Genomic DNA, 24,368 nt, shown 5'->3' with positions numbered 1-24,368 from the left:
GCCCCGATCAATCCCAACGAAGAAGCAAGCTGTCGCCGTCACAGCAGAGCCAGCAGAGCCAGCAGATCCACAGCTTCCGATGCAGGGCAGCAATTCCGGCGGTGCTACTGGTCGATTCCCCGAGCAATCTGCCAACGGCGATCTGGCGGCCCAAGTCCCCGACCTCGGCAAACTCACAGAAACAAGTGGCCTCAGCAATAAACAGCTCGCCCAAGGGCCGGACAAGGTCACAGATCCCAGCACGGACGAGGTCCAAGGCACTCCAACGACACCATCATCCATATTCACCGTCAGTGGGGAGCAGGCTGTCTCGCGCCTGGTCCTGTACTGCAACGACCTCAGCAAGAGCAGCGACGCTTCTATCAAGCCCAACTACACTACCAAGACTAATGCCGATGGCCGGTTCACCTCCACACTCGAGATCCCGTTTGGGTGCCCGACAACACTGAAGCAATTTGCTGGCACGCCCCAGACGACCAAAAACGACGCCATTCATCAGGTCGCTCGGATGGCTCTAACAGAACTACGGACCGAGCGCATTCTCGATTCCAAGCTCAGACTGCTCAGCAAGCCCGATCTAGAGGACCACCACTTGGCCTGGATACCGCCGAGCCTGGACCCGGGCAGTTCGTGGACAACGCACTCGGAGCTCTGGGTCTCGGCGGTCGAGTTCCTTTCCGGATCGTCGTGGCAGCGCGAGATTCTGGGGCTGGCCACCTGCGGCCCACTGTCACCTGCACATCAGCCGATCGAGCTTCATCTCACCATCCGAAAGGCCTCGCGGATCGTCCGGATCGTCTCGGCCCCACAGCCGATCAAGCTCAGTCCCGAGCAACTCCAATCGTTGCTTACGTTTCACCTGGGGGTCGTTCAGAACACCGTGCGAGAGACATTCAGCGACGAAGCTCTTGAAGAGCTTGGCCAGCCGATCTTCCTGATAGTTCCGATCTGCTCACTCGCCATCAAGCCGGGCGACCCCGGTGAGATTGACTGGAATGAACTGCAGCGGCTTGACAGCTTTGACAAAGCACCAAGATCGATAATGGATCACCTGCACCTACCCAGCGAAGAACTGACCCAGATGGTCGTGGTTGACAACTACTACCACTCTATTCGGCGGTACAAAATCGAGTCCGTCGACAGGAGCCAGAACCCCGACTCTGTCGTCAAGGTTCAGGACTACGGCAAGCACGAAACGCCTTTCGCCTTTTATACGTATCGGCTGAGGTGCAAGGGGACCATCGATGCCACGCAGCCACTCCTTCACGTCAGGGAAGTGCCGTCGATTGATCTGCTTGAATCAAACAAAGACCCGCCCGAGGAGACCGTGTGCCTACCGCAGTTCTGTGAGGTTGTTTCGGTCCACGCCAAGCACCTACTGGCAATGACCCCCTTCCCCATTCTGATGACGGAGCTGTATCACTGGATCCGAGTCCGACAGCTGCTAGAGGCCCTTGCGCTTCACCCGGACTCGGAAGGTCGAGTTCGCTCGGCCTTGGTAGGGCCCGGCTACTCGTCAGAGTTCAACTACGAGCGCCTTGAGACCCTGGGCGACAGCTTCCTGAAGATCTATCTCGGTACCCACTTTTTTTCAAGCTGCCCTGAGGATAGAGAAGGCAACCTGACGCTGGACCGCATGCATGCCGAGAACAACTCGAAGCTGGCCGAAATCGGGAGGGCAATGAAAATCACGCAGTACTTTCTCGGACAGCAGCTTTCGCGCAAGCTGTGGAGCCCCCCGTCGAATAGCTCGTACATCAAGTTGACAGAAGATATGACTGCTGACGTGGTCGAGGCTCTGATTGGATCGCAGTGCGCCTACGACCTTGACGCAGCTGCAGCCCTGGCGGTGCGTCTGTACGGGTCCATCGGCAGCGCCAAGTACCTGCCATCGTTACGTGCTTACAGCGATCTATGGAGATCGCAGAGCCAGCAGTCTGATCAAGAGTCTGGAACCATCACGCCCGACCAGCAACGCAAAATCAGTCGTCTGGAGCAGCTTGTGCGGTATCGTTTCAAGCACCCATCACTTCCGCTGGAGGCACTGACGCACGGCAGCGCACGATCGGTGCCCGGTGGGGCCTACTCGGGCAACTCATATCAACGGCTCGAGTTTCTCGGTGAGTTGAGCGGAATGGGGCACTGTATGGATGTGACCGTGTTGTCGTCTCCGCCGAATGCGAATGAGCATGCAAAATGCCGATCGGAGCGAGGACCCTGATTCAAGCGAGAATCGATCGATCCGATCAATCGGTTTGCTTTCGTACAATATCGCACGGCATCGCACTGCATCGCACGGCATCGCGCTGTAGCCGAGACACGGCGCTGATCCTGGTCCTTTCTCGCTGGTGAGCAGGCGACGCTGTCCTCAACTTTGTTGTGACCCGATATGCGTATTCGCTGGATCCGGCCCTGGCACCTGGTCAGATAACGGATCTGCGGTCGGAACTCGTGGGGAACTCCCTGCTGGCCTGTGTCTCGGTATCGCTGGGCATTCACACGATGCTTGATCATGTTGGACTGGAGAAGACGATCGATCCCTTTGAACAGTATGTGCGGCAACAGCAGCGAGAAGGACCCACGAACCACGGATTCTGGAACTTTTTCCGTGGAAATCCTCCCAAGGTCCTGGGCGACGTGTACGAATCGTTGCTGGGGGCAATCTATGTCGATTCTGGGTTCGACACTGATGCGATCTGGGGCGTGGTCAAGCGCACGCTGATTGCGCCGTGGTGGGATTCGGCTACACGCTATCTCCAAGACACCCGAACGAGGGCCAAGAAGAAGCAGCTGGACAAGAAGAAGCGGGCCAAGAGGAGAGAGAAGCAGGCCGCTGCGGGAGTAGAGCTGCCCGAGCAAGCCGAGCCCCAGGTCGTCCCGGTGGGTGTCGTGCATCCCACTCAGCAGCTCTACTGGATGCTGAATGACACTCTGACGTGCAAGCAGCCAATCGATTTCCGGTGAGTCCCGCAAATGTGGATGGGAGGGTGCGAACGGAACATGGGAACATGAGAGCATGAGACGCTGGGCATGGGAACATGGGGCTTGCGCTGTGCCTGGGACGTGCTTCGACTTGATATCTCCCACTGACCGAGCGAGGTGCCGGGCTGCTGGCTCGATGCAATCCTTGAACAGGATCACGGTTCATTCCAGTAGCCAAATATCGTGCGCTGTCGTCGTCCACCAAGTGGAGCTGGGCCAGGCCACGGCAGCGACCCGACGGCAGGCCAAGAAGGACGCCTCGGTGCGGAGCTTGGACTGGATCTGCGACCACTTTGACAAGTTCACGAAAATATGCGGCTGTGCGAGCCCGACAAGCGATGCAGACGGAGCATGCTGGACAAAGGACGACGAAGCCACGGGCAGCACCCCGGCCGATCTGGCGGCCGAAGGTTGGGTGCTCGGCGACCCAGCAGGGTTGGTCGAATGAGCAGCTGGAGATCAGCAAATGTATCCGGCCTCTGCCCTGTTGGACTCGAAGCGAGCCCAGCATTCCCCCCCCCACAGGCGCACCCCTCGTGGTGCCAGTGCGTGCTGGTGCGGATGTGGAGCGAGCATGCGTTTGGGTGCCGCCGGGCGAAAAGGAAAGACAGGGGGGGGGGAGGCTCTTTGCGGGGAAGGCCGGCGTGTCGGGGACAGACCTTTCTGCTTTTTGCGGGGAAGGACATGGCCAGCAAGCAACGGAGCAGGTCTGCAGATCAAGCGGACAGGACATGGCCAGCATCAGCAGTCCGCTTGTTGGCAGCCCTTGCCGGATGCCCAGCAGAGACGCAGGAACTGGTTCTGCCTTGTGGGGGGAGGGTCACGGCGCGAGCCTCGAGGCTTGGTCATGGGCCGCGGCGCAGGCGGTGGTGCTGGCTGTGGTGTTGAACATGGTGTTGTTGGCGAGGGCAGGAAAGGCATTGGCAGCAGTGAATCGCTGGCCCTCTCGATGAAACCGAGGTGCAAATGGACATGTTGCCGATGGACAGCACCGAAAGCAGGCCAAGGAACAACATGCGACAGCGACATGCCACAACATGCCACACCATGCCACAGCGGCAACGGTGCGGCGCTGTATGGACGGCGGGTGCGCAGCAAGGCCGCCTTGCCGGGTGGCGGGCACGGGGTCGCCGCGGTCCCGAAATAGCAGCGACCCGCCACAAAAAACAACAGAGAGTGTGCGACTGTGAGACCGGGGTGCTGAGCAGCTCGCACAGAGACAGTGCACGGGCTGGCCACTCACGGAGACACACAGACACTTGCACAGACACTTGCACAGACACTTGCACAGACACTCGCACACGGACTGCAGACGCGCCCTCGCGTAGTGCTTGGCGTACCACCCCGCATTCGCGCCACAGAGCGGCCGAACCACACACGCACTGTGTCGCATTGCACAGCGACAGTGCAACCCCAACACGCGCTCGCTGCAACGCGTCGCCCCGCGCACGCCGCCGCCGCCGTCCCACACAAGCAGGCCCCGCTTCGTGTCCCCTTCGATCTGGAGCGCCTTCTTGCCCTGCAGCAGAAAGGGGTGTCCTCGCCCCTCGGCAAGACTGTGGCTTTCGGTTGCCTTCTCCCTCCTTCCGCTTCGATCCCATCTGCTCGTCCATTCTCCCCTCCTTTGCGGCCCCGCTCTCTCCCCCCCTCATCCGAAATGGCTCGAGAAGACGAGGAGGCCTACACCCAGTACATCGCCTTGCGGCAGTGTCTGGCTGACACGCTGCAGTCCCTCATTGACGACGGCACCCTCGAAGACAAGATCCGCCAGTCCCAAACAAAATCCAAGCTGGGCCGCCTCTCCAACTGGAACATCATCGACCTCGCCCTGGACGTCACGGATGAGATTGCCCGGCGCAACGACAAGAGCAACGGTACGTCTCCTTGGGCCTTACGGACATCCTCCAGCTCGCCCGTTGGGACGCCATTCGAATCCGTCGCATTACTGGGTGTCTGCCTCGAATGCCGCCCATCCTAATCGCTCTCGCGATGCAATGTGCTGCAGTGCCCTTCCTCCCCGTCCGATCCGATTTCCACCAGAAGCGCAACCAGGCTCGCCAGAAACTCGCTACTCTGGCCTTCTCGCGGTGTATGGATCTGGCTCTCGACATTTGCTTCGAGATTGAGAAGCGCTATGACCACTTCATCGACAAGTACGAGCGGGAATACGAAAGCACCGTAAGCGCCGCCCCATCTCCTGGCTTTGCCTCATCTCCTCGCTTTGCTCTCCCAGAGTCTGTTGTTTCCTTTTTTGCAGTATCCATCGCAAGCGGCTGCATCGCTCGCAGCTGCCTTGGTCCCGATGCAACCCCTCTCTCGCTCGGGCCTTCGGTGCCTCATCTGCCGTTTTTCGGTGCTTGCACGCCCACCTGTCTCACATCGGCGACGCATTCATCTGACGCAATAGAACCAATCTCTGAGCCGGCGGACATCCAAGAACCCATATGACGAACCCCATACTCCTCTCGATAACCTGATCAGCGATCTTGAAAAAACTAAATCATCTGGCGGAAAATCGATGGTGAGTCGCTGACTCTGATTGCCGTGTCCCATCTGTCGTCAGCGTCCCTGTCAACCTCGCCTGCATCGCCATTGGGTCATTTTCACCGTCGCTACTTGCCTGTCGATGCCAATGCTAATGCTAATGCTAATGCTAATGCTAATGCTAATGCTAATGCTAATGCTAATGCTAATGCTAATGCTAATGCTAATGCTAATGCTAATGCTAATGCTAATGCTAATGCTAATGCTAATGACCTCTGACTGGCTTCTCTGCGCAACCGGATTATAGGACGATTCGTCCCGTGCCAAGGAAGACAACAGCCAGCAGGTCGAGCAGCTCAAAAGCGAGCTCAGTGCCCTTGAAAAAGAGAAAAAGGTAATGCAGCCGGTTCTCGGTGACTCTGAGAACGATGCTCAAGTCTCGAAGCGCTGCCACAGTCCGGACTCACCGACTCGCTGACCCGCAGGCCCAGATTACCGAGCTTGAAGTCCGACTCAAGAAGGAGCAAGACGTAGGTCCACCCCCGGGCAGAATTCTTTTGTTGGTGGTCCGCCTGGATGCACAAAATTGACTTGGATTGCACCATCTCACACAGGCCATGACAGCCTTGCAAAAGCTGTACGATCAGCTGCAGGAGAAGCACGATCGGCTGAACGAAGACTACCGCACGCTTCGGGACGACTTTGACAAGCAGAAGGAGGTACAGTCAACCTGTGCATGTGGCAACCCATCATTTGGCCTCGGTCTGGGTCATTTCCCCCGCTCGTGGATGCGACGGCCCGTCATATTCCCCTGCCCGACCCCTCAGCTACTCCCAACCTATTAATTGCTCCATCTGCGCATCTTCTCCAACCAGATTGGCGATGATATCCGCGCCGAGGTTGCATCTCTGCTGGAAGAGATCAAGTCTCTCACGGCCAAGTATCAGGATCTGGAGCAGACACACAAACGGGATGAAGATCTGATCCGCGACCTTACAGACGAGGTACAGAGCGACGAAACAACACTTGGCCCGTGTACTTGGCTCTAAGCGAGGCACCCACGCAGCATCTGTGACTTTTGTGGCCATCGTCGTTGGCCGAGACAAGCGCGTTTCACTGATTCATGCCACTGGCCGTCACTCTCTATGCACAGAATCGCCGCCTCGAAGGCCAGCTCGCCGATGTGTCGGTCTCGGCTACGCCCAAGAGTAAGTATGGGCTCGGACTCGATCCTGTTTTGTCATGACAGCACCCGTTAAAGCGACATCGCTACCGCAACACCTCGTGGCCCGCTGTGCTGCTGCATCTACTCATACGTGTGATCTTATCGCTCGCTCTCCAGCCCCACGCGACCGGTCTCGCGATCCTCGTGATCCTGTTCAGCGCGACCGATCCCGAACCCGCAGTCGCTTGATGCGCTCGCGGTCCCGGGGTCCGTTGAGCCCTGCTTCCGAGTTCAAGGAAATGGATACCAACGATTACAGCGCCGAATACAATGCCATGGATCGTTCCAAGTTGGGTGCATTCCATGCAGCGACCGATGATCTGCTGAAGGCCGCCAGGTAAGACTCGGCATGGTCTGGACCACTGTGGTTCAGTGTGTCGGCCATCCGTAGTCCTTGTTCGTTGTCATCCCTCGACGCTACACCTTGCATTCTTCGTGAACGGCCGTTCTCCTCACAAGATGGTTGGCGCTTGTGGCTGCGCTCGATTTGTGCTGTCGCCGGTTCTCATTACTCTGTTTCCATCACCCCTTCTATCGCACACTCACGATCAAACGGAGCAGAAGCGACGTACCCACCAGCGTGCTGGTTCCCATGAAGGCAATTGTGCTGGCCTGCAAGCGTATCAACGAAGACACCGAGTCGTTTGAGGACAACCATGGCCGCCAGCTTTCGGTCAGCGACCAGGACTATCTTCAGACCCTCAAGAGCAATCTGTCGTCTGCCCTGACCTCGCTCATGACTGCCGCCAAGAACCACGCCACCAGCTACGGATCCGGATCCGGTAATACCTCCGCCAACCTGGAACAAGCGACCAACGGTCTCACCTCTGCCGTCTTGGACCTCTCCAAGTTCACGCGGAGCAAGAAGGAGACCTCGTCATACTCGAGCTACTCACAGCACGGTACATCGTCCCCAATCGAGCGCGGAGATCGAGACCGTGATCGTGATCGTGATCGTGATCGTGATCGTGATCGTGACCGTGATCGTGATCGCGAGGGCCGAGACCGCGACCGCTCCGAGACTCGCGAGAACGCCCGACCGGGCCGTCTGTCGGGTCGCCAGTCGATCCGTCGTGACCGACCCAAGAGCATGGACATCAACGAGCTCAAGGTTTGTCCTGATTCTTAGTTCCCACTCTGTAGTATACCCTTGGTCGCGCCAGGCTTGTGCTCATCTTTCTGCCACCACCTTTTGCCTCGGCCACAGTCTTTCCTGGAGCAGCAGACCGACTCGATCGTATCTGCGATCCAAACCCTGCTCTATGCCATGCGCCAGCCCGACTCCTCCAACCAAGAGTTCAAGGACACGGTCGATGGCATCACCCTTATCGTCGAGAACCTGGTCAAGGTCTCCCGACAGACGCTCTCCAAGCCCTCGCCCACCTCGCGCAAGCTCGGCGAGCGCGGCAATCAGATCCTGACCGACCTTGCCGAGGCCAACGTCAAGCTCATGGACCTGGGTCAGACCATGATGAGCCAGGCAAGCAGCAACACCGAAAAGGCGAACAAGGCGATGAAGCAAAAGCTGGCCTCCTCCTCATACGATATTGCAAAGGTAATCGCTGCGTGCTTGCATCCATGCGGCGTTGGCCTGCGCGCCCTTGCCGGTGCAGTCAGTGCGGATGGTGGTGCAGTCAGTGCGGGTGCCGGCTGCTCCACCCCGTCTATCCCTCGCCACCGTCGCTAAACTACCTCGCTCTTCGACGATATCGTCAACTGGCCCATCCAGTTCGTGAAGGAGCTCATCGGCCTGATTGACTAAGCGACGACGGACCAGCCAGAACCGGGAAGCTCAGGACAGAGGCCCCAGGATCTGATACCAGGAGCAAACGAGGATCGAACATCGTGAACCAAGCGCCCTCGTCGCCCATCTCTGCCTTTCGTTTTCTTCTTTCACCCTCTTTTGTTACATCTCTCTCTCCCCTCTCAAGTACCGCTGCAACGCTTGATCAAAATCGAGCTCAGCTCGCGATGCTTTGGTTCATCATGCTCCCTTCCCCCCGCAGTCTGGGGCCGTTTGTATCGAGGACGTGTCGGTTATCCAACGCCTCCAGCTCAAATCCCAAGCGGATACCGAATTGCATCGGCTCGAGTCAGAATCGCACTGATCCGAGCCGACCGAAGCCATGGAAAGTCACCACTGCAAAGAAGAAGAAAGCAACACACTCACACATTCAACACAAGTCAGTTACGACAACCTCCTCCCGGCATCACCGGCCAAAGTGATAAACAGACATCTTGCTCTCTCAATTCCAAGTTGGGTCTTCCTTGCTACCACTGTGCTGTGCGCGCATTCTTCTTGATTGTCGGCCCTATCCTCTCCATCCCTTTACCGTTTTTCCACATCCCCATTTCCTCTGCGCTTCTCCCTTCTCCTTTGCTCCCCCTTCCTTCCCCTCCGCCACCAGTTCGGCCATCTGGTCGTTCAGGGCTCCATTCACCGTTTGGCAGCCAGCATGATGTACGCAGTCTCTTTGCTATCGTTGTTTCGAGTCCCGAGCCTGGGCTCTGTCGTCTCCGTCGCCCTTTTTTCTTTTCTATTCTCTTCGACCTAAACTCGATCAATTCTATGAGGTATATGCCCCCTCCCTCTCGCATCCTTACTTTTTTTTTTCCGTCCTCTTGTCCAATGCTGATGCTGCCTCGTTTCCGTGCGATACATATATCATGATAACAGAGGTACTTTTGCCCCCCCCCCAAGTATCCTTTCCCTTCTCCATCGCTTCGGCTTGTCTCCTCGCACCTGCCTCTCGATCTTGTATCTCACTGGAAACATTTTGGCATCGACTGTGACAGGTTTCGGAAGGTGGGCGGGAAGCACCAAGCAGCACCACATAGTTGAATGATATCGTCCCTTTGCCCTGCTCACCAACCCATCTCAAACAAACAAGCAAACAAGCAAGCAAACAAACAAAATGCAAGCGACAACTTGAAGCAAATGACGAGGGATAGCCTCGCCAAGCCCTCACCCAGTTCAGCGTCTGGTCCAATGTGAGAATGCCCGCCGGAGCAATGCAAGCAGCCAGCTGCGCTCTCTACCTTCGTGCACGGGCGGTTGTCGGCCCTTCCGCACATGCTTTCCACACCTTCAGGAGTCAACTCCACCACCGACGAGACCTCATCCCATCACCCTCGCTGCTCTGTTTTTGTTGTGAACTCAAGGCGCCGACATCATTGCCCCCCCCATCTTTTCTTTCAAATCTCTCTCTGTCCGTTATGCTTTCTGTCGTTCTGACTTTCTGTCTGTTCGCCGCGGTACCAGTTGTCGCGGCACTCATCCATTGCTGCAGAGCAAGGACTTTGTGGATGCTCTGGATCCGCTTGGTCGCTTGGGTGGTGTCCTTGATTCAAAATACAGAATGGTCATGGCCAGCACATGATGATCTTGAGTGATAGCATTCACCAATGCTCAAAATCCGGGGTGCCTCGTTTTTCATAATTGCATTTGGCTGTAATGGATGCGCGTGTATTCCCCATTCAAAACAAGGTGACTTGCTTCATCTTGCTAGCGCTTTCAACTCGCGGCACACTCCCGATGCATCGTCAGGAGTACCCCAGTAGCTTATCGGATGAGCAGATCGGAAGAACAGATCCGGCAAGCTGGCCGATATCAATCCTCAACTAATTCGATCGGGCTCGGCCAGCTATACATTCGAGTCTGCAACGATTTCGGCACTCCTCCGCCCTCGCCTCAGGGTCTGCTCGATCGGAGCCGCCCTGTCGAACGGATCCAGCCCCGAGAGGCCTCGACTGGCCGAGAGGATACCGCTGAAACTACCGCTGGTGTGCTGGAGCTGCAAGGGGATAATCTCGTGGATCGTGATCAATACTACGCCGGAGTAGCTTACGATCACGATGGTGCCGAAACGAAGGCAGACCATGGCAATATTGGGCAGCTTGGAGTTGAAGTAGGCAGCGAGGGCGAGAGCGACCACCCCAAGGGCGCTGCGAGTTTGGGTCCATTGCCAGTCGGGAGATGGATGGGGACATGAGTTGAGAAAGAGAGAAGCGTGGGCGAAATCATCCACCGAGAATTTCCAGTGTGGTTGTTCAGGTATTTTGGGGGGGGGTTCGTGCGCATTCAAGTTGATGTTGGTGGTTTCCCAGCCGTGCATCGCGACAACCCGTCCCGCATGTCCATCATCCGAGACCGGTGAGATCCCGGGAGTCCATCAGCCAAGAAGAACCAGAGCGATGACGATGAAACGGGATTCGGATATCAATATGTGCGAGGGAAATTAAAATATCAATAATCGGAAACCGGAGCAATCAGACATGATGAGAGCCCAGGATAGGACCGATCGGAGCTGGTCCAAGGTCGAGTGCTCGATCCAGATCCGAGATAGATCAGAGACGGGAATGTCTTTACCCCCCTTTCTTCCCGTCCTCAATTCCTGACTCGCGCACTCCCTTGATTCCGCGCCCCATCCTCTCCCCCTCCAACGTACCATATCGCCACTTGTATCCTGTAGATCCGGTTGGCAACGGTGATGCTGGTTCTCGGACCGAGTTCGCGCTTGCGGGCGGTCGCCAAAGTCCCCTGCGCCGGCTGGTCGGCTGATTTGGTACCGCCAAAGAGTTTTCGGATAACGAGATGGATACAGGCAGTCCATGAGACGTAGATCACCATGGCATAGATAAACTGGGCCACAGTTTTCCATGTTCGTAGAAAATCGACTTGGGTGAAGGCCAAGAAGAAGATGTGCATAACAGCTGCAGCGGCATAGCCGATGTAGTCCTGTGTCCAACAGCGGCAGCCGACATCGAACTTGGATTAAGAAATGTGGGTTGGTAGTACTGCGCCGTGCACTGCTCTTTGTACTGCAACTCGAATGCCGTGTGCGCACACAATTTCGATCTCGGGCTTACATAGTATTTGGGGTATCCGAGTGTTGGGTGCAGGCTTTGGATGGCATGATGCTCGGCCCCAACGACACAGATTCCGAACAGCAGCAAAAAGACATTGTTGATCCTGCTGATTGTCAGAAAATACGTGTTCTGAATATGATGAGAAAGTGAGCAAGAGTTATATGCAAGCTCCGCACAGCCTCATGCTGAACATGGACATCGGATGAATTCCCCCTCTCCTTCCTTCCTTCCTTCCTCCATCGCATGCGATGATGATCAAGGCCGTGGCTTCACTCTATCCTACCACGCTGTCATCAGTATTGCCGTTGACGATTTGGGTCTGCGGAGCTGATAGCGTGAACGCGGACGCGATGATACTTGGTGATATCTGTTGACCGGAGGGGAAACATCAGCAGGGCCGCGAGCGGATGACTCGCAAGGCCAGCGCAACTACACCCGGCAAAGGCACCGGCCGAATGCTGCGGGCCTCTCACCAAGCAGACTGCAAAGATCGGTGCTATTGTTGCCCAGTTGCTTTGGGTCAAATAGGCACATTTGAAGCTCGAATACAGGATCGTGATAATGTTCATGGTGCTTGCCACGCCCAAGATCATGTACTGCAAGGCCAGCGAGTCGTTTGGATCGAGGTCCGGCATGCTGCAATCGGATTTGCGCTGTCCGTCCCGCGGAATGGCTCCTCAGATCTGCGATTGAGATTCAGTAGACGGTCTAAGCTGGGCGTTGGCTCGGCTTGGCTCGGCTTGGCTCGGCTTGGCTCGGCTTGGCTCGGCTTGGCTCGGCGTGGACTGGACTGGGAAGTGTGGGAATAGTGCCGACCTTTGGCCCGCTCTGTGGCTTCTGCAAAATGTACCGACCGGCGCTCCAGCGACTCAAAGGCTCCGCAAAATCCCGAGTCATCGTACAGCGCAAGACCACAACCCTCAATTTTGCAGCCAGCGATCGCATTTTCCCCTAGGTCGCCCATTCGCTCATCCATTACCGCGAGTGTCACGCTGCCGCCGGTGATGTTGCCCTTCGATCCACGACCTGCGTAAGGTTCCCCTCATCTCCAGCATCCAGCTTTGTTCACCATCGATGACGTACCCAACCCCGATGTAATTCCGGCTCTGATTCGTTTGCCATGGCGACGATTGCCGTGGATCGCCCGCGCCGCGCAAAATACAAAAGATCAGCCGGATTTCTTCGTCCACCTCGGTTCAGGCCAGAGCAAAATCAGCACCCAAGAATGAGTGAGCGGCTGTTGGAAGCATCGAGATATCCCTGCTTATGAGTGGAAGCAGAACGAAATCCAGCTCGCGGCGGCATGAGCCAAGAACATCTTCAGCAGCCTATGCCCACTGCAACCCATATCTTGCTCTGCCCACCAAGTTGAACCACGTCAAGCCTGATATACTTCTGCCTCGGAGAAATGCTTGGCTCTGGAGGCTATTTTTCAATTCCAAAGATTGGATCGGCTCACGGTGCATGACGACATCCACCTCACCAAGTAGACCAAGCAGTGGATCGAGTCCCGAGCCTGGAAAGAAGGCTTTCTGCCAGTGAATGCGCCCCTCCACTTCGGAGTTCCAGGGCACTGATTTGAGGAGCGCAAAAGACTGCAGCGAGTCGATGCTGTTCGAACATTGCTTTTATCTTACGCTTCTGTAGCATACAAAACTGAACCCCTCGTCATTCCCAACGGATACCACACGCCGCCAAAGTGCTAGCTACAAAATTCGACATTCGAGCTTGACTGCACGGTCGATGGCGAGATCAACGCAGCCGAAGCATAATCGGCGTCAAGCGCTCGGACTCGATAATCAGAGATTGTAAACAGCATCGTACCGAGGAGGTAAAAACCTCAATGTGCGCTGAGATGAGAGTGAGAGCAGAGAGAACAGAGAGGAGAAACAAATCGACACAATCGGCGGTACTATTTGGACTTTTGACACAGCTGGATTGCCCATTCCATCCCGTCGGACACACCATCTCCAGTCTTGGCCGAGCAGGGCTGAATCTGCCAGCGACGATCGCGGATCGAGTTGAGATTCAGCGCCGTCGCAATCTATGAAGCCAGATAGGCGATCAGTGCAGGGTCAATCTTGGCTCAGTCGGTCGATACTAGACCCTATGCCTCTGGCTCTGTATCGCTGTGAAACAGCGGCACTATACCAACACCACGGCTTGAAACTCAGAAGAGCCCAAGGAGGCGCAGAGCAAAGACAGTCGATCGGATTCAGATGCGCTCACTCTCCCCTCTCGACTTGCCTCATCCGCCGGCAGCGCCGTAACAAGATCTTGCTTGTTGGCAAACACCAGCAACGGTACTCCGGCGAGTTTGGCCTCCTCGAGCAGCAGATTCAGTTCCTGGCCACTGCGTATTCGGTTGGATGGTATCGGTGAATGGTTGTCTCGACCAGACACGGCTGTGTACTCAAAGCCTTAGGCAACCAAATGAGGCAGCAGCACCCGATCGCATTCCGGAACTTTTCACTTACGTTTCTTCAAGCCGACGCCGATCGGAACTATCAATCACATAGATCTATCCATAGGATGACGCCGGCGGGTGAGATGAACGTGTTGCATCTGCGTGTCGACGAGCGAGGCACTCGGGCAATCGCCAGAGTCTTGCCGAAAAACAACGCACCAGAATATCGGTACTCTCAAAGTAGTTGCGCCAGTATGGCCTGATGGACTTTTGGCCTGAGAGAGGAGTGGGGCATCCACAATGAGAAGTTGAGATATCCACAGTGCGCCACGCCACAGACAACGCGACCAGGATCATTGGTGGTTGAAACGGCCGGGACGATGGATTTGCGCTCTCGGAGCGAGGGCCCAGGCGAGGCGCTCAAGTCGGGTACCCTACCGCCAATGTCCCACACGTTCATCTTGAAGCCGTCCTGCGAGACGGATTTGATGTTGAAACCTTGGGTGGGCTTGATCTCGGTGATGTCCTCGGACGCGAGGCGCTTCAGCACGGACGTCTTTCCGGCATTGTCGAGGCCAAGCAGGAGGATGCGGACCTCCTTGTCGGAGCGCTTCAGCTTTCTCAGGAGCGAAAACAGTCCCTGGTCCCCGAGAAGAACGCGATATCCGAGTCAGCCAGCAGGGCGGCCTGGGCAAGTGCTCGTTCGCTCGCGCATGTGCGCATTCACAGGACTTTCATGTGGGGAACGACAGACACACGCACACGGGCCGTGCTGCATGATCCTACCATCATCTTATGAGCGTGTACAGTCAAGGACGGTCGCTGCCGTTGCCCGGGCTGCTGCTTGGATGGGGTTGATGCGGGGCGTGGGAACCGGACCAACACGGCGCTCCTGGAAGGGTGGGGCGGCCAGCGCGTGAGCAATCTGCCGAGCGCTTTCACGTGTGCGTGTGTGTGTGGCGCTGATAGGACGGCTCTCGCTTGCGTCTCGCCGGGGCTCTCGGCGACCCCGGTCCTGCACCGGAAGCTGTGTCCACACAGCCTGTGTGATCCCGCTGCGCTCTCGCCGCGCTCTCGCGGGGGTGGGTGCTGTTCGGCTCTTGGGCTTGGGTCTTCTTCGTTCGCTCGCGCATCGCCCAACGTCCTCATCCGCACACCGCCTGCCGCCCTCCATCCCCGCGGCCTCGCCAAGCACTGCTGAACTCGCTCATACCGCTGCTCAAATGGCCTCTTATCTGATCTGGCTGGGCGCCGTCGCCCTGCTCGCCGCCGCCTTCCGCTTCGCCAATCCATCGCTGTTCAAGTTTGTCTACAAGCACATTCTCCTCGTTTTCATCATGATGGCCACCTCCTTCTATGGCTGCACCATCTCCATCCCGCTGTTCCTCATCGGCAAGGGCGGCATGGTCAACTACTACACGGGCTCGTTCATGGCTGCCATCGCCTCGCCGCTGCTCAGCGTCAAGTACAAGGTCGTCAACGAGGATCTCTTGCACACCGACTCCTCGGCTGTCTACATCATCAACCACCAGAGCAGTCTCGACCTCATTTCCATGTCCGTGTCCCATCTTTGTCTTGTCCAAACGCTCCTTTGGTTGACATGGCTTCTTGGACAGGATCCGCTGCAGGGCGTCTGTTCCCGAGTGCGGCATCGCTCAGGCTCACGCTCGACGGGCGTCGCTTAGCCTACTCACTGACCGTGCCATTCCTCGCTCTGTGGCCGCGATTCGCATCTCCGCAGGTCCCGAGGATTCCCTAAAAACGCCGTTGTGCTGGCCAAGTCCATCATCAAGTGGTACCCCTTCCTGGGCCCTTACAGTAAGTGCATTGTCTCGACGGCGATTCGGCCCATGCTGTATGCAGCAGCGACGGCCAGCCGACGGTGGCTGCCGTGCGCCAATGATCTTTGCCACGGGTGCTATTCCTGCAATCTCGGAAGCTGTCGATAGCCAGAGCGTGCTTCATGGCGTGTATCCATCGCGGTACATCTGCCATAGAGCGACCATAATGCTCTTTGATCGCATCGTAAAGGAGCATCGCACCTGACGACTAAGCCTCGGCCATTTTCTCTGCATCTTCTGCATCTTCTGCATCTTCTGCATCTTCTGCATCGATACAGTGATCTTTGCCAACAATGTCTTTATCGACCGTGGCAACCGCCAGAGCGCCATCGACACCATGGCCAATGTCGCCAAAATCCTGAAGCAGAAGAATGTAGGTCGTCCAATGCTGATCGACTCTCCGCACTGATGCACGTCGATGGCTCCAACGGTTTCGCCTCCATCTTTGCCTTTGCCCTGCGTGGTCGATCGGGATTATTCACGATGCAGTGGTCATCACAGGAGTGCGCCATCGTCGCTTTCCTTTAGCCGTCACTAACACCCCTGCGATCTCAGCTCTCGCTCTTCATCTATCCCGAAGGTACTCGCTCTGGCCAGACCACCAACACCCTGCTTCCTTTCAAGAAGGGCGCCTTCCATCTGGCCGTCCAGGGTCAGATCCCCATCATTCCCATCGTCTTTTCTTCGTATCACTCTGTCTACAACGTCAAGCGCCGCCTCTTTGAAGATGGCGAAGTTACCATCAAAGGTGCCGTGTTGATCTGCGCTGCCGTGATATGTTCGTGGACTTTCAAGTTGCTACCGATGACGTCTATCTCCCCGATGGCATCGGTCTTGCTCCATCTTCTGTGGCTTTGCTGACACCGCCTCGACCTCTTTTACTCAGTGCTCCCCAAGATTTCAACAGAGGGCCTCACCACCGCCGATGTCGACGCCCTGATAGAGAAATCCAGAAACCTCATGCTCGAGACTCTGCGCGAGATCTCCGGCCCGCCGCTGGACGACCCCAGCACCGTTGCTGCCTCTGCCGAGACCAAGAAGAAGGAGTGAGCCCGCGCAGCCCGCTGTGCCAGCCTTCCTGGATTGCTTGATCGCCGCCATGAGCGTATCCTCTGTGAGAATCAGGATGCCCCGAGTTTCCGAGGAGTGACGGCCGCGGCGCCTTCCTGTTCTGAATATACATATACTTCACCCACCGACATTCATTCGCCATCTTTCCTTTCGTCCGTCCCGCTGCCCCGTCTCTCGTCTCCGCCCTGCTCGTCGTCTGCTCACCGCCACCATCCACCCCGCGCGTCGGTGGAACCGCGGGTCTTGGCCCAATCCCGGATTTCAGCCCCGGTTCGTTCGCCTCGCCCTGGTCTTTCGCCCCACCTTCATCTTTCTTCCATCCAGCCGCCCCGCCGACAATGTCCTACACCCGAAGTGCGTCCTCGTCGTCTGGCTTTGACTCTGGGCTGGGCTCTGGCCGCCAGCCGGTGCCATCTATCCCTGTTCGACCGGCCCGCCAACTGGCTGCCCCGGCCTATTCAGCGCCTGCGTTATCGAGCCGGTCGAATCTTTGCCTGCCTCGCTTTCCCTTGGCGCTCTGCTCCGGCTAACGCAACCCTCTTTGCGTTCATCAGAGGCAACCTTTGCTCCCCAACCCTCCACTGTCCGCGGACAGGCCGTCCATCTCGGCGGCGATCCCAAGGGTGCCAACTTCCTGTACACCAACGGCCGAGCTGTCATCATCCGAAACCTCGAGGTAGCCGGGAACGACTCGCTCTGCGCTGCTGCGATGAGGATGCTCTTCACGGACACGCAGCACTTTCGCATCCAAGGTCCCACAGGTCCCACAGCCCAGAAAGATCCGACGACGGAAATCGGTGCATCGCGATGATCAACGGATTGACACCCGACTTGCTGCTTCGGCTGCAATCTCCTTTCTCTTCTCACAGAACCCTGCGATTGCCACCGAGTATTCCGGCCACAGCGCTCAAGCCACCGTCGCTCGCTATGCTCCCAGCGGATACTACATCGCCTCTGGAGGTTAGGCCCTCCGCGCAGCTCTGGCGTCGAGTTGTGTCGAGTTGCGGCTCGCAAGGGCGACAGGTTGCGAGATGATCAAGGGCCAAAGAGCTGCAAGATGCGGACCAATTTGCCAGCCGCTGTTCTTGATCGGCGGCCACATCACCATCGCCAATGCCCCTTCATCTATTGTTCACTGCGCTATTGATTCGCCTCACGAGCCATCGTATCGATATCGCTGACCATCGCTTCCGTGTCCCGCCATAGACGTCAACGGCAACATCCGAGTCTGGGACACCACCCAGGCCGAGAACATCCTCAAGACCGAGACCAAAGTCTTTGCCGGCCGCGTCAACGACATCTGCTGGGACCATGAGAGCAAGCGAATCATTGCCGTTGGTGATGGCCGTGAAAGGTGCCGTCCACGCTCTTGGTAGCCTCGATCGCCAGGAGTTTCCTCACTCCATCCGGGCGTTCGTCGGCCGAGCTCAAGCCCTCGTTCTCATCTTCGACCGATATCCCCTTCCGCATTTGCCCTCCCCACTCGCTCCAGATTTGGTCATGCCTTCACCTTCGACAGCGCCTCCTCGGTCGGCGAGATCAGCGGCCACAGCAAGGTCATCAATGCCTGCTCGATCCGCCAGGAGCGCCCCTTCCGTGCCGTCACCTGCTCAGACGATATGACCGTCAACTTTTACCACGGCGTGCCTTACAAGTTTGTCAAGTCAATCACCGACCACACTCGTTTTGTCCAGTGCGTCCGGTTCTCGCCCAACGGCAGCCACTTTGTTTCGGCTGGCATGGACGGCAAGGTTCGCAACAGCACCGCAAAGTTTGGGTTTCTATGTGGGCCGTGGGTCATGCCCTGCTTCAACCAGCCATGTAGCTCTGTCACTTCGTCGAGCATCAGACGCTCCTCCCTCCTTAACTGATACCTCCCGCTTTTCTCAGATCTTCCTCTACGATGGAAAGGAAGGCAACCGAGTCGCCGAACTCAGCGCTGCCCCCAACAGCCACACCGGCGGTGTATTCTCGGTCTCGTGGAGCCCCGACAGCACCCAGCTCCTGTCGTCCTCTGCCGATGGCACCGTCAAGCTCTACGATGTTGCTGCTCAGCAGGTTGTTAGGTACGCACAGCCACTCATCAGTGTGGCCATTCAGCAGTGCTTGAATGGTCTCGATATTCTTGTAGGGGCACCTGGCCCTCAACTCGCTGTCGCTGACCCAGATTTACGTTTCTGTTTCGGTCGACAGCACTTTCTCCCCCAGCGACGCTCCCGGCATCAACGACCAGCAGGTCGGCAATCTGTGGCAGGGCCAGCACCTTATCAGCTTGTCGCTCTCTGGCGACATCAACTACTTTGACCGCAGCGTTCCCGGCAAGCCCTCCCGCGTGGTCAAGGTGAGCTGTCAATGATACTCGATGGAACTTCCTGCTGGCCGCTGTATATGTGCACCGGTCGGGTCTGGCAGCGCACGAGACATCATTGGCCCAGCTGATCCATGCATTGCTTTCCATGCATTGCTTTCCATGCATTGCTTTCCAGGGCCATCAAAAAGCCATCACTGCCATCACATTTGCCGAAGAGTCCAAGACGCTCTTCACTGGCAGCTACGATGGCCGTGTGCATGCCTGGACCGATGGTCGCGATGGTGGCCTCGATATTGCTGGCGCGGGCCACACCAGCCAAGTCAGCGTCCTCGCCAGCAGCAAGGGCAAGATCTACTCGATTGGTCTGGATGACATCACACGATGCATCGATGTTCAGCAGCAATCTTATGAGTAAGGCGGGTGCGGCTTGCTGGTGAACGGGCCAGGCAATCGAAACGGCACAGTTGATTTGCAGAGTGGGCCGCGCCGTTTGCAATGGCAGTGCAAGCAACCGCGTGAATTGCGCTTCGTTGGCAGTGCTGCCGATTCTGACTCTGCGCATCGGCCCTACATTTGCCTGCCAGCGCTTGGACCCGCTCCACTGGCTCCCAGCCCAAGGGCCTCGCTGTCCATGGCGACGTTGCCGTCACTTCGACGATCGATCAGACCCTTACGGTCACCAAGAACGGTGCCCAGACCGGCTCCTTGAAGGTCGACTACAGTCCCTCGGTCGTTGCCATCTCTCGCGACGGAGTCGAGCTAGCGGTTGGCAGTGCCGATGTACGTACTCCTATCCCATCGATGTGGCACACCCGTGCGGTTCTGAACTCCCCAGGAGTGCACCGTTTCTGACCCAAATCTATACATGCATCCCCAGGACAACAAAATCCGCTTCTACCGCATTACCGGCGGGGGTCTCGAGGTCTCGGCGGCCCCTGTGGCCCACGTCGAAGGCAACCGCGGCCCCGTCACGGCGCTTTCGTACTCGCCCGATGGCCAGTTCCTGGCCGCTGCCGACTCGCAGCGGGCCGTCTTTGTGTACGAAACCAAGACCCGGACCGTCAAGATTCATCAGTGGGTTTTCCACACCGCCCGCGTCAACTCGATTGTGTGGTCGCCGGACAGCCTGCACGCGGCGTCCGGCAGTCTCGACACCAACGTCGAGGTCTGGAGCGTCGCCAACCCCATGAAGCACATCAGCATCAAGGGTGCCCACCTCGAGTCGGTCAATGGGGTGGTGTTCTTGGACAACGACACGATTGCCTCTGCTGGCCAAGACTCCAGCATCAAGGTCTGGATTGTTTGGTTTTGCGGAGAGATGCAGATGCTTGGTGTGCAAGGCGATGGCTGCTGCGGGGCAGATGCACGGGGCTGTGATATCGAGCACGGTGCGCTTGATGGACTGCTGCGACATCGATAGTAGTGTACTGCTGTGTTGAGTCGCCCTCCTGGATTGCAGATGGGTATCTCAGCCAGCCCAGCGATGCGTGGCCGCCGAGCCGCTGGGCACTGTGGACTCTTGGCATGGCATTTTGCTGTGCGGCGGATGTCTGTGTCGACGGCGCTCCTCTGATCCTCCCTCAACCTGCTTCTCTTGTAGATTTGGTCTCTCAAGCACTTCTAGATTCCCAGCCAAGGATCCAAAGGCTGGCCATGTGGAGCCCCTCCACCGCTTGGCGATTTTGGGCTGCGAGACCTGTCTGACCAGGGTCGATTTCAGGATCTGGGCGCAATCTGCCGGGATACTCAGGCGCATTGAAATACAGCACGCCGTCTTTGCCATCCGTGACCTGGCTGTCTTGGATCGGGCGGTGTGAGGGCAGCGTGAGGGCGGCCAGGCTTGCCTCAACGGGATTGGGCCGCTGGGTGGCGAGCGGCGAACGTGCGGAACCAGGGCGTTCGTTGGATCCTTCGCTGCAGCTAGAAAATCCTGCGGCCCGGCTGCTCTTGGACATTGCCTGCATCCGCTTGGTCGTCGCCATCGCCATCGCCATCGCCATCACCGTCGTCATTCCTCTAGCAAACTGTTCATCCCGGAGGCTGCTATCCCACCATGTCGATGGTCGCTGACACCCATCCGCAAGGGCCGATAATCCCGGAGCTCTATCCAAAGAACCACGGCAAGCCTCGCACCTTGGGTCCTGCCGAGGCCTTTTTCATCTCGTCGCTTGCCCCAGCCTGTAAGTCCAAGTCGGCTGATGTGCCGGGCGGGGCCATGCTCGATCGCCCGTCCCAGCAGCCTTTATGCAGCAACGTATGCTCTATCCCTTCTTCCTCCAATCGACATCAGCGTAACAGCATACCTGAGCCTTCCGGCCGGAACTAACGTTTTCCACTACATCGGACTCGATCGAATCCTGTCGTGCCGTCGCTGGATCGCTGCCGTCGTCGGATCGTCGTCGGGCGAATGGACTTTGGTCTTTCTGAATTGCTCGGTCGACAGTGGCGGTTATCTTTACGAACCCATTCGACACCGCAAAGTATGGTTCCATCCCCGTCTCTCCCGATGCCATTCACCAGTCGAAGCGAGGCGAGCGAGACCGGTATGAGCCCTCACAACGCCACTCACCATCCTCCCATCTGTCTCAGAGTCCGGCTGCAGCTCCAGGGTGAGCGGATGAAGCAGATCATGAAGGCGGCCGTGACCAAAGAAGCCGGTGAACTGGCCGCCAAGAATGCCATGGTAGCTATCGTCGTCGATACCTCCCGAATTCGCACCGATGCCGCCCAGCAGCCTACTCTATTCTACTCTATTCTGTTCTACTCTATTCTACTCTATGCCCCACAGCCAACCGGAATCTCTGTTGGACTGACTCGACTACCTTCAATCGCATGCATCTGTTGCTCCACAGGTCTACAAGGGCTCCTTCGACTGCCTCCAAAAGATCTACATCAACGAGGGCCTGAAGGGACTGCAGAAGGGGCTGACGCCTGCCATGCTGCGAGAGTCATCCAAGAACTTTTTCCGTCTGGGCATGTACGACCCGATCATGAGTGCGATCCACAACCCGGCCGATGGCTCGCCGCCTGCATGGAAACGAGTCATCGTCGGCTCGATCTGCGGCGCCATGGGTGCTCTCTCGTGCAATCCTTTTGAGCTCGTGAAAACGAGGTGGGTTTTGGAGCTGTGTGCGCACAGGATTCGTGATGGATCGTGCACCCAGTCGTTCAAGCAGCAGCGGGGCATCCGCCTGTCAAGACATGCTGCATCTCTAAGTGGCATGCTCCTTCATGTGATGATGCGCTGACTCTCCGCTCTGCCGGAACAATGGGACTCAGACTGCAATCATCTGCTGCTGGCAAGATCGCTGTTGGACATCAACACGGGTAAGCTGCCATGGGACTGCGTCTGTCGTCACCGTCTCTTGTCATGCAACATCTGCAAGCCTGACTCGGCGAACCTGTCCTGACAAACCTATTCTGGAAAGATGAGCGTCACTGAATGTCGTCGCACTCCCTAATGGTCCACTTGTGCATGTGTTCCTGTCCTTTTTTACCGACGTATGCCGCAGTTACACCGGCGTGATTAGTGCGCTCAGATCAATCGTTTCGACAGACGGATGGACGGGGCTGTACCGCGGATCGCTTCTCAGCGTCGCTCGTTCGATCGCCGGGAGCGGGAGCAACTTGGCCGCATACTCGATGCTGAAGGAGTACCTCATCTCAGACCTGGGATGGGAAGATGGCACACGAATGGACGTCGTTGCGGGTCTGGGAAGTGGCATTGTATCTTGGTAAGGATCGCCAGTCTCGGGGGCCTGTCCAGGATTGACCGATGGCGGTGTATGGGTTGGCTGGCTGCCTGCTCGCTCTCAGGCCAGCAGACGGCCACACCGCCCTCTCGCTCGTTGCTCCGGCTGAAGCGCGACGTTTACGTTTCCCTTTCCAGCATCTTCATGAACCCCATCGACGTCGTGCGTACGAGGTACTACAATCAGCCGTACAAGGACGGAAAGGGTTTGATCTACTCAAGTGGACTGGACACCATCAAGAAGCTTGTTGCAAACGAGGGTGTTACTGCCTTCTATAAGGGTGCCTTGACGCACTTTTTGAGAATCGGGCCGCATTTCTGTCGTAAGTGGTATATTCAGCCGCATCGCGACTCAGCCTGTCTGGCCACTGATCCATTCATGACTACTGACATCCTATCCGCACCGCCAACTTGACTCCTGTTCCATCGACAGTGACCTTTGTTTTCCTGGGGTGGCTCCGCCGCGGGCTATCAGACTACTACGCCCGCCGAGATCTTCAGGACTCATTTTCTGTCTTTGACGAAGACGGCAATGGGACTCTTGATCGCTCTGAGGTGTTCCACGCAATAGAAAAGATCTTCCCCAGACCCCTCAATCTAGGGCAAGACGAATACAGAGCCCTGGTGAGTTGCTCGCGACCGCATCCGGCATCCGTTTTGTATACCCAAGTGTATACCCAAGAGCCTCTCGCGTCACCTGCCCGTTATTACGGATGTGTAGAGTTGTGCTCGTCAATTGTCGCACCCCCCCCCTCGCCAAGCCTGTATGATGCTCGGCTGGATCCATGAATACTCAAAAAGCACATGCCCCATCTGCTTGCTCCAGCTCTATCGCTATGCTTCCCAGGTGATTGCTACCGCTGATCGCAACAAGGACTCGGTCATCAGCTTTGACGAATACGACGCCGCCATCAAGGAAATCAAGAAGCTGAGAAGCGACATGCAATTCCACAAAACACGAACCTCATTCGCATAGCCTGCATCGCCCCGACTACATGAGGCTCTGTGGCCTCGACGCAAGCTGCCAGAGCATTCCATTCCACCTTTCCTATGCTATACATCGTTGCTTGTCTGTTCGTTTGCAACCCCTGTCATGTGCATATCCCTTCTCGACCCTCTAGATGTCTTGGGGCTGTCGCCTTACCTGGTCTTGCCCGCTGGGCTTTGGATCATCGGAGCCAAAGAAAAGAAAAGAAAGAAACAAGACCTCCGATCATAGATGATGGATACCTTGGACCACCTTTGTCTAGCCGGTGTGGTCCGCCAAAAATTTGTTTCCGTCGCGTTTGACTCTCCGCTTCAGTATGACGGACCTGTTTGTCTGTTCTATGCACTGTCTGCTCTTCAACATACTCTGAGAAGCAAACCAAAAGATTCCTCTCAACTCTGCTTCAGGATACCGGATATATCTTGCACAGCCGAGTTGC

At 57.0% G+C, this 24,368-nt stretch overlaps 7 protein-coding genes across 7 annotated transcripts; 5 read left to right on the top strand and 2 right to left on the bottom strand.

The window, feature by feature from the left end:
* Nucleotides 1-3: 3 nt before the first annotated feature.
* BJ171DRAFT_71943 (ribonuclease III domain-containing protein) lies at nt 4-3,577 on the top strand. Its single transcript, XM_053115845.1, has 3 exons — nt 4-2,120; nt 2,357-2,960; nt 3,136-3,577. Exons 1-3 carry the CDS (start codon nt 80-82, stop codon nt 3,428-3,430), a joined length of 2,940 nt encoding a protein of 979 aa, XP_052967410.1. The 5' UTR covers nt 4-79; the 3' UTR covers nt 3,431-3,577.
* A 1,062-nt stretch (nt 3,578-4,639) lies between these two features.
* Nucleotides 4,640-8,453, top strand: BJ171DRAFT_581012 (uncharacterized protein; the record flags this gene model as incomplete). The annotated part of the gene is made up of 12 exons (XM_053114074.1): nt 4,640-4,856; nt 4,988-5,160; nt 5,390-5,503; nt 5,774-5,860; nt 5,952-5,996; nt 6,081-6,185; nt 6,342-6,470; nt 6,620-6,674; nt 6,809-7,028; nt 7,253-7,802; nt 7,899-8,246; nt 8,421-8,453. The coding sequence occupies 12 exons, from the start codon at nt 4,640-4,642 to the stop codon at nt 8,451-8,453; spliced, it is 2,076 nt and encodes a 691-aa protein (XP_052967409.1).
* Nucleotides 8,454-10,132: 1,679 nt separating this feature from the next.
* On the bottom strand, nt 10,133-12,244 carry BJ171DRAFT_501785 (uncharacterized protein). Its single transcript, XM_053110710.1, has 6 exons — nt 12,034-12,244; nt 11,844-11,927; nt 11,561-11,689; nt 11,140-11,429; nt 10,353-10,636; nt 10,133-10,294 (listed from the first exon to the last, which is right to left on the bottom strand). Exons 1-6 carry the CDS (start codon nt 12,193-12,195, stop codon nt 10,254-10,256), a joined length of 990 nt encoding a protein of 329 aa, XP_052967408.1. The 5' UTR covers nt 12,196-12,244; the 3' UTR covers nt 10,133-10,253.
* Nucleotides 12,245-13,252: 1,008 nt separating this feature from the next.
* Nucleotides 13,253-14,847, bottom strand: BJ171DRAFT_71854 (ADP-ribosylation factor-like protein 3-like protein). Its single transcript, XM_053115844.1, has 6 exons — nt 14,754-14,847; nt 14,406-14,607; nt 14,187-14,242; nt 14,038-14,081; nt 13,808-13,913; nt 13,253-13,604 (listed from the first exon to the last, which is right to left on the bottom strand). The coding sequence occupies exons 1-6, from the start codon at nt 14,757-14,759 to the stop codon at nt 13,473-13,475; spliced, it is 546 nt and encodes a 181-aa protein (XP_052967407.1). The 5' UTR covers nt 14,760-14,847; the 3' UTR covers nt 13,253-13,472.
* Nucleotides 14,848-15,108: 261 nt separating this feature from the next.
* Nucleotides 15,109-17,007, top strand: BJ171DRAFT_598443 (uncharacterized protein). Its single transcript, XM_053114842.1, has 5 exons — nt 15,109-15,522; nt 15,709-15,785; nt 16,087-16,181; nt 16,364-16,556; nt 16,695-17,007. The coding sequence occupies exons 1-5, from the start codon at nt 15,191-15,193 to the stop codon at nt 16,856-16,858; spliced, it is 861 nt and encodes a 286-aa protein (XP_052967406.1). The 5' UTR covers nt 15,109-15,190; the 3' UTR covers nt 16,859-17,007.
* Nucleotides 17,008-17,150: 143 nt separating this feature from the next.
* BJ171DRAFT_501776 (WD40-repeat-containing domain protein) lies at nt 17,151-20,979 on the top strand. The gene is made up of 11 exons (XM_053110709.1): nt 17,151-17,233; nt 17,434-17,555; nt 17,749-17,839; nt 18,086-18,233; nt 18,372-18,630; nt 18,770-18,945; nt 19,073-19,220; nt 19,366-19,601; nt 19,775-19,970; nt 20,068-20,481; nt 20,791-20,979. The coding sequence occupies exons 1-11, from the start codon at nt 17,218-17,220 to the stop codon at nt 20,812-20,814; spliced, it is 1,830 nt and encodes a 609-aa protein (XP_052967405.1). The 5' UTR covers nt 17,151-17,217; the 3' UTR covers nt 20,815-20,979.
* A 178-nt stretch (nt 20,980-21,157) lies between these two features.
* On the top strand, nt 21,158-24,344 carry BJ171DRAFT_567512 (mitochondrial carrier domain-containing protein). The gene is made up of 9 exons (XM_053113469.1): nt 21,158-21,370; nt 21,634-21,670; nt 21,780-21,873; nt 22,043-22,302; nt 22,470-22,517; nt 22,703-22,924; nt 23,080-23,264; nt 23,375-23,565; nt 23,768-24,344. Exons 1-9 carry the CDS (start codon nt 21,244-21,246, stop codon nt 23,915-23,917), a joined length of 1,314 nt encoding a protein of 437 aa, XP_052967404.1. The 5' UTR covers nt 21,158-21,243; the 3' UTR covers nt 23,918-24,344.
* The last annotated feature ends 24 nt before the right edge of the window (nt 24,345-24,368 follow it).

Source organism: Polychytrium aggregatum (genome assembly GCF_025602895.1).
Source record: "Polychytrium aggregatum strain JEL109 chromosome Unknown BJ171scaffold_15, whole genome shotgun sequence".
Lineage (NCBI taxonomy): Eukaryota > Fungi > Chytridiomycota > Chytridiomycetes > Polychytriales > Polychytrium > Polychytrium aggregatum.
The sequence above is the reverse complement of the archived record's forward strand: the minus strand, read 5'-3'. Positions and strand labels throughout refer to the sequence as shown.

What these genes read in the sequence shown, in the direction of transcription:
- BJ171DRAFT_71943 (XM_053115845.1), top strand. Translation starts at nt 80, where the DNA reads ATGCAGGGCAGCAATTCCGGCGGTGCTACTGGTCGATTCCCCGAGCAA. An exon ending in TCAACGGCTCGAGTTTCTCG is followed by an intron (nt 2,121 to 2,356) that starts GTGAGTTGAGCG and finishes GCTGGTGAGCAG; the next exon opens with GCGACGCTGTCCTCAACTTT. An exon ending in AAGCAGCCAATCGATTTCCG is followed by an intron (nt 2,961 to 3,135) that starts GTGAGTCCCGCA and finishes ATCCTTGAACAG; the next exon opens with GATCACGGTTCATTCCAGTA.
- BJ171DRAFT_501785 (XM_053110710.1), bottom strand. Translation starts at nt 12,195, where the DNA reads ATGCCGGACCTCGATCCAAACGACTCGCTGGCCTTGCAGTACATGATC. An exon ending in GCAATACTGATGACAGCGTG is followed by an intron (nt 11,690 to 11,843) that starts GTAGGATAGAGT and finishes CATCATATTCAG; the next exon opens with AACACGTATTTTCTGACAAT. An exon ending in GAGGAGTGCCGAAATCGTTG is followed by an intron (nt 10,295 to 10,352) that starts CAGACTCGAATG and finishes ATTGATATCGGC; the next exon opens with CAGCTTGCCGGATCTGTTCT.
- BJ171DRAFT_71854 (XM_053115844.1), bottom strand. An exon ending in TTGAGAGTACCGATATTCTG is followed by an intron (nt 14,082 to 14,186) that starts GTGCGTTGTTTT and finishes TCCTATGGATAG; the next exon opens with ATCTATGTGATTGATAGTTC. An exon ending in CGGCGCTGCCGGCGGATGAG is followed by an intron (nt 13,605 to 13,807) that starts GCAAGTCGAGAG and finishes CTGGCTTCATAG; the next exon opens with ATTGCGACGGCGCTGAATCT.
- BJ171DRAFT_598443 (XM_053114842.1), top strand. Translation starts at nt 15,191, where the DNA reads ATGGCCTCTTATCTGATCTGGCTGGGCGCCGTCGCCCTGCTCGCCGCC. An exon ending in AGTCTCGACCTCATTTCCAT is followed by an intron (nt 15,523 to 15,708) that starts GTCCGTGTCCCA and finishes GCATCTCCGCAG; the next exon opens with GTCCCGAGGATTCCCTAAAA. An exon ending in TGGCGAAGTTACCATCAAAG is followed by an intron (nt 16,557 to 16,694) that starts GTGCCGTGTTGA and finishes TCTTTTACTCAG; the next exon opens with TGCTCCCCAAGATTTCAACA.
- BJ171DRAFT_501776 (XM_053110709.1), top strand. An exon ending in GTTGGTGATGGCCGTGAAAG is followed by an intron (nt 18,234 to 18,371) that starts GTGCCGTCCACG and finishes CACTCGCTCCAG; the next exon opens with ATTTGGTCATGCCTTCACCT. An exon ending in GCTGCTCAGCAGGTTGTTAG is followed by an intron (nt 18,946 to 19,072) that starts GTACGCACAGCC and finishes TTCGGTCGACAG; the next exon opens with CACTTTCTCCCCCAGCGACG.
- BJ171DRAFT_567512 (XM_053113469.1), top strand. Translation starts at nt 21,244, where the DNA reads ATGTCGATGGTCGCTGACACCCATCCGCAAGGGCCGATAATCCCGGAG. An exon ending in GCTGTTGGACATCAACACGG is followed by an intron (nt 22,518 to 22,702) that starts GTAAGCTGCCAT and finishes CGTATGCCGCAG; the next exon opens with TTACACCGGCGTGATTAGTG. An exon ending in GGAAGTGGCATTGTATCTTG is followed by an intron (nt 22,925 to 23,079) that starts GTAAGGATCGCC and finishes TTCCCTTTCCAG; the next exon opens with CATCTTCATGAACCCCATCG.